At 40.4% G+C, this 11,296-nt stretch overlaps 1 protein-coding gene across 1 annotated transcript in view; it reads left to right on the top strand.

Moving 5' to 3' along the window:
• The window catches only part of LOC123969653 (NLR family CARD domain-containing protein 3-like), a 29,070-nt gene that overhangs the window by 14,071 nt on the left and 3,703 nt on the right, over positions 1 to 11,296 (top strand). Inside the window, exons 6-7 of the mRNA XM_046047245.1 lie at positions 2,062 to 2,102; positions 10,317 to 10,372. Coding sequence (XP_045903201.1) covers positions 2,062 to 2,102; positions 10,317 to 10,372 — 97 coding nt within the window. The remainder of the gene's footprint in view (positions 1 to 2,061; positions 2,103 to 10,316; positions 10,373 to 11,296) is intronic.

The following is an 11,296-nucleotide window of genomic DNA, read 5'->3' as shown; positions in this document are numbered from 1 at the left end:
CATTAAATGGAAAGCAGAGCGCTATTTGCTTCCGCATATTTATGTGTTCATTTAAATTTACAAAGCTGGGGATGGACTTGTTTACAGTAGCTGAAAACTTACCTACACCTACACCAACACTCCCCCAGTGTCTAATATGACCACTAGCTGCAACTGAGCTAACTAGATAATGGCAGCTACTTAGCAGCAGTTAGCACTTTAGCACTAAGTAAAGTTATCTGTCCATCAGAAAACATAAATCACTCAGAGTTAAGTCAGAGCAGCCGGTGGACATTAGAAGGATACAAGAAAATATTTTCCAGTTCAGTCATGTTTTTGCACAGGTAGATATCACTAAGGTCCGGCCAGCGCACAGAAACACTCCGCAGATTTATTTTAGCAGCTTCGGCAGCGTCGTTTCATTGTACGCAACATTTATACACTTCCCCAGGTGCAGGATCATCATCAAGATATTTTTATTGTTTTCCAGGAAATGAAAAACAAACAAATTGTTGTGCCAGATATATATAGTGCAGACATATCATATAAAATAAACTTAAAACACTTGGGGACTTTAAGAAAGTACAACACATTATATGTGAGGGACAAAGAGGTCAGACAAATGTGATGGTCTGAGAAAATCTAATGATTTGTGTTTTTCTGGCCTCCAGCAAAGTCAAGAAAGAAGGTGAACAAATCAAAGGGTCCACAAAGGGGACTGGACACTGACAGGTCAGAATTCTGACGTACAACAGGTGAACATTTACACACTGAATGGAAAACTCAGTCGTGTGTGTGTGTGTGTGTCTCTATGCTGTCATGCAGTCCAGTCACAGTGGAGGGCGGTACTTCTCTGGCTTTGGAGCCGACATCAAGCCCCTCGGATGTGAGAGAGCGAGACCTCAGCAACAGTAACCTTGGAGACTCAGGAGTGAAGATGCTGCCTGCAGCACTTGTGGATCCACGCTGTGGACCGGACCCTCTCAGGTATGACCAGACAATGAGAGCTCAAACACTGTTGCTTTGTTACACTGACACACTGAGGACAACCCGTTCTCACTCCCCGTCTCATCACATAAGGACGCATGACCCATCGGTGTAAGTTTGTAAGCATAGGTTCAACGCAGTGGGGGAAGCCCTGTAGCGTTTTTGACAGTAAAGGTAGGTATATGATATTTAACAGGAAAGACTGAGTAAGGAGGTGGTTGGGGTGGAAGGAGGGCCAGAACCCGGACTTTGAACCAGGAGACTGGGGTTCGTGCCATGTGTGAAACAAAAAACATGATTTTTTCATTGTATGTATGTTGTATGTTGTATTTCTGTTAACTCATTATCAATTTTGCTGATTTGTTTGTGTGGATAAAGCACTCGATCTAAGGGTGTAATCAATCAATCCCAGCTTGAAGGCCTGCTCCGATAAAAAAAAAAAAAAGTTTTTGAAGTCCAAAGTCTGTAGCAGTGACGTTCTCATTCGTGTAATACCATTAGTGAGTTAGCAAGTTTGACGTGTTGCCAGAAACTAAACTTGTCTTTGTCCATTGTTGTTTCACTAGGAAACTGAAGTGTTCTCTCTTTGTAACAGAAGACGTTAATAATAAGGGAGGGTCTTCAAGTTCTGGCTTCTCTCCACTGGCCATGAAGCTGAAGTCGCTAGCTAGCGAGAGGCCGGGCTAAAGTGTGCTGTTTGTGTAGCGCTGAAAGTTCAAGGCGGAAATTTGGTCCGCCGCTTAATATGTCAGTGTGGAAACTCGTTCCCAAAGTCCTGAACCGAAACGGTCCGGTACAAATACATGTAGTTACACCCCTAGCTCGATTGGTGACTCAGGGACTGAACACACATTAAACTATGCATAGGAAGTCTCAGTGTGTAGCTCACCAGGTACAGTGTTCTTTGTTTTCATTGCATTTTGTTTGTGAAGTGGAATATCAGCTTCTCATCAGTCTCACAGTTCAGAAGAAAGATGTCTCATTTCTGTAATAATGTGTTCTTGCATTCATTCTCCTCACCTGTTCAGTGGGAGAAATTCAGATTCAATGAACATGGTTTTAATTTAACTGAGATGTCGCTGTTTCTTCCTTCAGAGTGGAACGTGGTGAAGGGATGAGATCTGGTCTGAGCAAGTGTAAGTGTGTCTTCACTGTTATTCATGAAAGTAGTCTAAATTAAAAACGTGTGCGTCTGCATTCAGTTCTCAGTTTGTTTAATTAACTAATTAACAGTCAGTCTGTTAATAAAGCAACAAATAAACCCATCTGTGTCTTGTTCTCTCCTTCAGTTTCCTCAGATGAAGTCAGTCTGGAATCAAGCTCAGTAAACATGTCTTCCAATTCGTCCGTCAGGAAGAGGAAGATGGCATCAATGAATCAGTCATATGGTGAAACAGGCACATTTGGCTTCTTCTCTAAGCTGTGGCGTAGATAGTGAAAGGCTGAGTCAGTATGAGTTGTTTGTATAGACAGGTTTCCTGTTTAGTGAAAAACCTTTTTATTATATTCACAACACTGGCATAATGATAAATCCTGTAAAAAAATCCTATTGTTTCCTCAGATTATACCAGACACTCCCCCACATTGTTAAGCTCCAGAGCAGAATTCTGGAGCTAACAGCTAATTCTATCAATCATTACCTGTTGACTTTTGGACTGTATAAAGATTTCAAGCGCCTGTTAGCTTAGCCATGCACCTCTGTGAGGAATCAACTTCCCTCCTTCTCCGTGTTACACTTAAGGATGGCAGCACACGAGATGATACTGACTAATGAAAATGCTGTTTTTCTTTAATGTGCAATATGATGTTTGTGAATGTTGTGTGAATATGCTTTTACAGGTATAATGCATTGTAGGCTACACTGTCTGGAGAAATCAATGAATATGAATATAAATATTAACTAGGCTTCATCTCGCGCTCTTTTTTCAGAGTTTGCTGCTGTTGCTAAAGTTAGCTCAATCTGGACAAACTAATATCAAGTAACAGCATCGAGTAGCAGAGGGGAAGGGGGAATTGCTGACTGCTCCTTGGCTTTTCATTTGTCTGAGTCAGCCCATCATGTATTATGAAAAGGTTTTTTGTCAATGAGTTATTTGTTTAGAAATGTATTTGGTGACTGTGTTAATGAAAATGTTTTTTAAGAGTTTTTTTTATCTGTTGAGATGATTAGACATTTGCCTCTACGGTTTTGATCAAACCTTTTGATAAATGAGTTTTAACATGAATTTCTTACATTGTGATGTTTTGTCACATATTTTGCAAGACTGTTAAAGCTTTATATACAAATGCAAACACACATATTGTCAGTTTTGAAGATGCTTTGTTGTTGGGTCAAGGGGATTTAATGTAGCAGCTGCTAAGAGACCACACATAAGTGAAAGTGCAGGATGTGTACATGGAAAACAATATCTGGCAACAAACTTCTTTTTTTCAAGACAGATGAAAGAAATGCTGAAAGAGAGTTATGGAAGCTTGTGGAGACAGGAAGTCATAGTTGAGGCTGAAAATCACTGTTTGTCGACTACAAACTTTATTTTCATGTAAGATGTATTCACATGATTCATAGCTGAATAGTGATGAAGGAAAGATGTTCCCTGTTTCTTCATCAAGGGTCGAAGATGATGGAGAGCAGAGGAAGTGTAAGTGTTTGTTCACTGTGATTCATGAAAACAGGCAGCACATGTTAAAGTAGTTTAAATCAAAAGCTAGTGTATCTGCATTCAAGTCTCAGTTTGAAACAAGTTCCAAAAAGATGAGTAACCCTGAAAGTTTGGTCAGTGTGCGAACCACACCATGGCTTTTGGCGGAGCTCACTTTTTAAAGGATGTTGGGCCGAAATGTGCCAAAGGGGGTCCTTTAAGAGCCACAAAAAATGAGCGAAGAGATCAGTTTCCCCGCCACCTATAGCGGGCCTTGCTGTCAGTATAATTAACGGCAGAAACTCTCTCTCACTCACGTGAGGTGACAGACTGAGCAGACTGAGTGGGACCAAGAGAGTTTGTTAAAGTGAGTGAAGTTTATGATATTACACCAGGCTTCCACAGTGACAAGATTAGCATGCATGCTGATATCTTTATTAAAATGAATTGGTGATGAATCACCCTCATGTATTAATGATATATCAATAGCTTAATTTTACAGCTTATCCATGATGATGAAGATACAGAAAAATAGAAATCCATGGCAAAAATAACATATTCTCAATAGAGAGTAAAACATTTTAAAAATCATGGTTTCAGGGGAGCTCATACACTATATTGCCAAAAGTCTTGGGATGCCTGCCTTTACATGAAGCTTAAGGACATCCCATTCTTAATCCATAGGGTTTAATATGAAGTTGGCCCACAATTTACAGCTATATGAGGTTCACCTCTTCTGGGAAGAGTTCATGGGAAGTTTTGACCTTTCTGCTAGAAGCACATTTGTGAGGTCAGGCCAGGGCTGGACTGGTAATCAGAATCAGAATCAGAATCGGCTTTATTGCCGCGTATGTGTACACATAGGAGGAATTTGACTCAGGATTGTACATTGCTCACGATGTGCTTACTCATACAAAAATACAATAACACAATAATAAAATAAAATCAGACACAGGCTACAGTGTAGATAACACTAATATACACACTATGAACAAAGACAATGTAGACATATTGACAAATAGTGCAGTGATCAGAGTGCAAAGGATGCAGGAGTAATTATTATTATCATTGTTATGTACATGTCACAGGTGGATGTGTGTACAGGTAGACATACACATACACGTATACATGTACACATGTACACCGTGCGATGGAGCATAGTGCAAAGGATGCTGTAATAAATAAGTAAAAGTATTTTGTACAGGAGTTTTGACTTGAGGTAGTTGGATTGGTACATAGTATATACAACATGACAATATAACAGTATGAACAGCTCTGAAATAGAGAATAGTGAATAAATAATAGGTGTTAGCCAGTAAACAGGTGCTGATTAGAGACAGAGTTACTGGGTTATTGCACAGGAATTGTTCCTGACACTGTGAGTCAGAAATCAGCTGTTCATCAGAGTGATGGCTTGTGGGAAGAAACTGCTCCTGTGTCTGTTGGTTTTGGCGTACAGTGCTCTGTAGCGCCTACCGGAGGAGAGGAGCTGGAAAAGGGTGTATCCGGGGTGAGATGGATCTGCAGTGATGTTTCCTGCCCGTTTCCTGACTCTGGAAATGTATAAGTCCTGAATGGAGGGCAGGTTGGCACCGATTATTTTTTCTGACGTGCAGAGGACAGACTGGATGATGGCTGTGTAGAACTGGATCAGCAGCTCCTTAGGCAGGTTGAGCTTCCTGAGCTGACACAGGAAGTGCATCCTCTGCTGGGCCTTCTTGATGATGGTGTCAGTGTTGGGCTCCCACTTCAGGTCCTGGGATATAGTGGAACCCAGAAACCTGAAGGATTCCACAGCAGACACAGGGCTGAATATGGTGATGGGGGGCAGAGTGCGGGGGCTCCTCCTGAAGTCCACAATCATCTCCACAGTTTTGAGCATGTTGAGCTCCTGGTTGTCCTGACCGCACCAGAGAGCCAGCTGATCAACCTCCCGTCTGTAGGCCGATGACCGTTGTGTCGTCAGCGAACTTCAGGAGTTTGACAGATGGGTCTCCTGAGGTGCAGTTGTTGGTGTAGAGGGAGAAGAGCAGGGGGGAGAGCACACACTTTTGCCTCTGGAGGAGGTGGCTCACGTCCTCTTCACAGATCTTGAATGCAGATGAGGGGTCAGAGAGGGAATGGCAGCGTGTCATGGGGGAAGGTGGTTGTTTGAAGATGGTGTTGGAGTGGGGAAGAGGTGTGACAATGGGCCTATCAAACCTACAATAACAGCTCGTCTGCCAGTTGTTGAGTATTCTGTTTCTTTTTTGTGGATGTAACAAAAGTTCCCATCTCCCACAGAAAGCTCCGCTCTGAACCGCTTGAAAACAGCTCGTTTGTAGTCCAGCACTTCACCTCCTTTACTTGTGACGTCACAATGCAACATCACCTTAACTGTCTGTACCTCTGTGTGTGTATTGTTTAGGCTGCGTCTCTCTCTCTCTCTCTCTCACCCCAACCGGTCGAGGCAGATGGCCGCCCACCCTGAGCCATGGTTCTGCTCGAGGTTTCTGTGTCTTAAAGGAAGTGAAGTAAAGGAACTGTTGGGCTTCTGTAAATAACATCATAGAGTACGGTCTAGACCTGCTCTTTATGAAAAGCGCTCTGAGATAACTGTTGTGATTTGGTGCTATATAAATAAAATTGAATTGAATTGAATAGCAAGGGTAAAATTTGCAACATGTTAACTTACACATAGAAGATTGATCCCGATGAGTTTTGCGGTATTAGTTTTACACATTTTAAATATGGGGAAGAGAGACAGCATTGGCATTTGATCACTACATGCATCACCACCAGTACCGTGAGTTGGGATATCAGACCACTACAGAACCAGGAGACAAAAAGTTGAATCGGTTCATCCCTACTTTAAATTGCTTTGAAGTTGTAGATTTACTACATAACAAATGTAATGAAAATTAAGACTTAACCCTAGAGTTTGGATTATCAATGGCAATCCGTTTTCCTCTTTTGTAGTGTCTCTGAAAAATGCTATGGAAGGGGACACTAGAAAAAAATAGAAACAGCATGGTCTCAAAAAAGAGGCCGCAGCAGTGATGAGACTTTTTACTAAAACCTTATTGTCAAGGGCAAACTAGCCACTATGGTTGAATGCAAGACCTGCAATGAAACAGTGTAAGACTGCTGAACATCCTGTTCTGGCTATTCAAGAACCCCGTGGCAAATCTGGGCATTACGTTAAAAAAAATAAAAAGTCATATAATAGATATTGTTACAGACTTTTGTTGTTGAAGCTGCTGGTTCCTGTTGAGCTTTGGAACGTGCAATGAATGTTATTTGCACAGATCACGGTTGAACCAAAATAAAGACACTGATTTTTTTTATTCTTTTACCTATAGGAGATTTAGTATGACCTTCTGTTTTATTTTCATCAAGAGAAAACTACTGTCCTGTTATCTCAACAAAGTAGCTAACTAGCATTTTAATACTTCATCTTATTCACAGGGATAATGCAGGTTGCACACTAATTAGCAAAAGGCAGCTGGTTCTCAGTATAAGGATCAAACTTTAGCTCTTGAAGTTTACAGTTAATAAAGTTGTAAACTATAATCTTTTATAATTCTAGCTTTTTTTTACTAAGGGGAAAGAGTAGGCCTGTTAGTGGTCAATTTCATTTCACAATATTTGGGAACAGAATTATTTCAAAGGTTTAGTAAAAGTTGATAAACCTATTTTAGTGATTACTTACAAAAATAATAATAAAAAAAGGATCTTGCTGCTGAGCATTTTAGTCCTAATGTATAATTATGAAGAGCAAATACAAAATAGATAGATGCAATAGATAGAAAAGATGAAGGCCCTTTAAAAAGGCCTACTTCACCATTCCACAAAGGTCATAAAAATGACCAACCACAACAGACAAACCTGAATTGAGAAAGTTTAAATGAGTGCACTAGTGTAATAAGACATTTTATATAATTGAACCCTGGATAAAGTACCTTTTGCTGCTAATACTGCAATCTTTGATATTTGTGCATGCATCCAAGTTATTTCTGAATAACAGGTAAAACTGTAAATTCTCAATAAAGTGGCCCTGAATATTTTTGTAATATTCGTATCACAGAGAAATATTAAATATTATTATATTACTAATATTAAATATTACTAACGATGTTAAAAATTTCCATTTTGAAAGAAACAAAAAGTCTTCAAGAGATACAAACACTCATTAGCTGAAATAAATTCAGGGAAAGACAGTTCCACCGAATGGAGGTCCCCTCTTTGGTAGGTAGATACTGCTCAAGGATCCAAGTGCCCTCTTGGCAATTTCTTGACGAAAATGTTCTGGTTTTATTTTCACAGACTCCCATCATTGGCCTATGGTATCCCCTCCTAGTCTCTTATCAATGGCTCACAGTAACTCTGCCCCATCCTCTTTATTGTCTGCATGAGGGAGATAATTGGGAAGGGGTTGCTAACTGGTTTGAAACTTTACTTCTGTGGTTTGGCTGATACAACCAGATTATTATATAAAGTCTGTAGTTCCAAACTCTTGTCTCCGGCTGATAAAAATAGGTTCCTGATTCAAAAACGAACTCTGTCTGATAAAACCAGATCATGTTTTTAACGGACCAGAGTCTAGGGTTATAGATAACTCTATTCCATAACTGGTCTACAAGATTACCTGAAGATGCTAATGACAGTTAAAACACACAACTTGATGTGGATCATTGAGTAAACAGAAGGAGGGGAGGGATGGAAGGAGGTGCGGGGGGTGGAGCACATTCCTCAATTCACCCTGCACAGCCTATGCTACACCAGAAAGAGAGAGGACAGAGAAGAAGAGACACAGACTCTAGAAGGTTTAAAGTTTTAAGACTCACAAGTTTAAGACTAGGCTACAGCTTTTCACAAGAGTGATAATGCTATATATATACATATACTATACAATGCTGTTTAATTTTAACTCACCGTTATACTATTTTACTGCTTTACTATAATTATTTCAATTTATTCTTTACTTGTTTAATAATAAAGACTGCCTTGATTCCAAATCAATGAAGAAACCTCCTACTGATCCTTTGCTGGCCCCGGAGATTCCTCCTTTACTTATAACTCACTGCTATACTATTTTTATTTGTTTACTGCTAAATTTATTGCCATAAACACCTACTAGTTAATTCATTCAGTTTCATGTTTTATTACTTAATAAAGTCTTTAAATCAATGAAAAACCTCCTCCAATTATCAGTCAAAAAACACACAATGGAAGGATGTACGCACCCCTCTTATCAGTTACACACACACATATCCGGTTTCGGGACGGGACTGGAAGTAGCTGTCAAAATTAGTTTGATGTATACCTTCTCTCTGCTATGGTAGCATTTTTCCACAAGGCAGCATAGATCGTCAGAACACCAGCAACAGTTCAATGTTTAGTCCTAAAAGACGATGCAACACTGACTCTGTTTGGGCCTGGAAATTCACAATCACAACCTGTAAGTATGCCTTATTGGTTGTGAATTATTTTAAATAAACAAGGCAATGTAACTTCAAGGGCGGAGTTGTTGTAAACGTTGGCTTACACAGCTAAAGTTATAGCTATAATGCTAATGTTACACCTGATGTGAAAGCTACTGAGGAAACGTTGAAATTGTTTGGCCAATTTTTATGTCAAATTGAGTTGAAATATGGTGATTTTTGTAGGGGTTTATGGTCAGATGTGGATGTTTGTGGAATTGTGAGTAACTTATACCATCTGCTAGGTTAGGGTCGCAGTCTGAAGCGGCTTTGATTTGGATCACACTACCGTGTTTCTTACGACCCGCCCTTCTCTGTTTCTGATTTATATGTTGTATGTACCATGTAAACCTGTTCTGGTACAACCCCTAAATAAGATTTTGAACCTGAAAAGGATCATAATACCACCTCTATAAAATATATTCTTGTCTTGTAGTCATGGACATCAATCTTGTGCGAAGTCACGTCTCATTGTTTCATCAATCTGACCCTCTAAATGGATCGATGGTGTATTTGTGTGCGGTGTCCAACCGATTTTGGTCAAAAATATTTTGTCCCACTCCAGCCCTGGGCCAGGCACAGATGTTGGACGAGAAGGCCGGGCTCGCAGTCTCCAAATGAGTGCTGATGAAATCTAGCTAATTCATCCCAAAGGTGTTCTATCGGGTTGGGGTCAGGACTCTGTGCAGGCCAGTCAGGCTCTCTACACCAAAGGCGTGGATGCAGCTGCTCTTCAACGGAAACCCATTCCATGAAGCTCTCTATGCACTGTTCTTGAGCTCCCGCTCTGTGATTTTATGTGGCCTACCACTTCAGGGCTGAGTTTCTGTTGCTCCCTACCACTTTGTTATAATACCACTAACACTTGACTGTGGAATATTTAGTAGTAAGAGAATTTCAAATATGGATTTACTGCACGTGTGGCAACCTATCACGGTACCACATTTGACCTGAGAGCTACCCATTCTTTCACAAATGTTTGTAGAAGCAGTCTGCATGCGCTTGATTTTATACCCCTCTGGCCATGGAAGTGATTGGAACACCTGAATTCAATGATTCGGAGGGGTGTCTTAAAACTTTTGGCAATATAGTGTATCTTATTAACAGGAGGTGAGATCCCCCTGGCTCCCCTGTAGCTCGCACCCTTGATTTAATGTAATTAACAGTCTGTATATAAAGCAACAAATAAACTCATCAGGTGTGTGAGATGATAAACTGCTGCTGGATTGTGTCTCGTTCTCTCCATCAGATACCTGTGAACTCACACTGGACACAAACACAGCACACAGAAAGCTCAAACTGTCTGTTTGTGATATCCTGATCATCCAGAGAGATTTGATGATTGCTGTAGGGCTGGAACGATTTATCGATTAAATGGAAAAAATCGATTAATAAAATGCCTCGACACAAATTCTTTGCATCGATGCTTCGTTTAATCCATGTAACTATACAGCACAGTGTTTCGCACGGACATTTATTACTGTCACATATCGCGTTTATGCTGTGAACAAGACAGGATTATAATGTAGCCGTTTGCAAAGCGGAGGAAGAGAGACAAAATGGCGAGGGACAAAGAAGAAAGTGCCCAAAGTATGTTATTATTTCATGCTAAAGAAAACAACAACTCTGGCTGTGTCACAGTCCGTCCACCGTAAAATGAAACTTATATCGCCTTGGCAACAGCACGACAGCAGCTGAACAAAAAGGTGTTCTGCCAGCGGACCACAGACAAGGTAGCAGTGACAGCAACTTTAGCAATTAACTGAAATCTTGATTGATTGTTGAGTTGAAGCCAAAGTAAGCCGCAGTCCTCAGCTGAAAATGTGAACAAGTGCGTTTGTTGTTCTCCTTTTTGGGCCGTGAATTGTAACCTCACAGTCAGGAGTTAACTGCATGTCGGGAGCTGCACCTTTTAACTCCCCTCCCTCTCTCTATAGCTCAGACAATCCCTGCTACCTGCATCTGCTAATCCATCCTTCACCCATATTTTTGTCTTTATAACTGTTATCTTTATTATAACAAACAACAATTCAATTTTTTCAATTCAATTCAATTCAATTTTATTTATATAGCGCCAAATCACAACAACAGTTATCTCACAGCGCTTTTCATAAAAGAGCAGGTCTAGACCGTACTCTGTGATGATATTTACAGAAGCCCAACAGTTCCCACCAAGAGCAGCACTAGGAGACAGAGGCAAGGAAAAACTTCCTTTTAAGAGGCAGAAAC

Source organism: Micropterus dolomieu, linkage group LG04 (assembly GCF_021292245.1).
Source record: "Micropterus dolomieu isolate WLL.071019.BEF.003 ecotype Adirondacks linkage group LG04, ASM2129224v1, whole genome shotgun sequence".
In the NCBI taxonomy this organism is placed as follows: Eukaryota; Metazoa; Chordata; class Actinopteri; order Centrarchiformes; family Centrarchidae; genus Micropterus; species Micropterus dolomieu.
The sequence above is the reverse complement of the archived record's forward strand: the minus strand, read 5'-3'. Positions and strand labels throughout refer to the sequence as shown.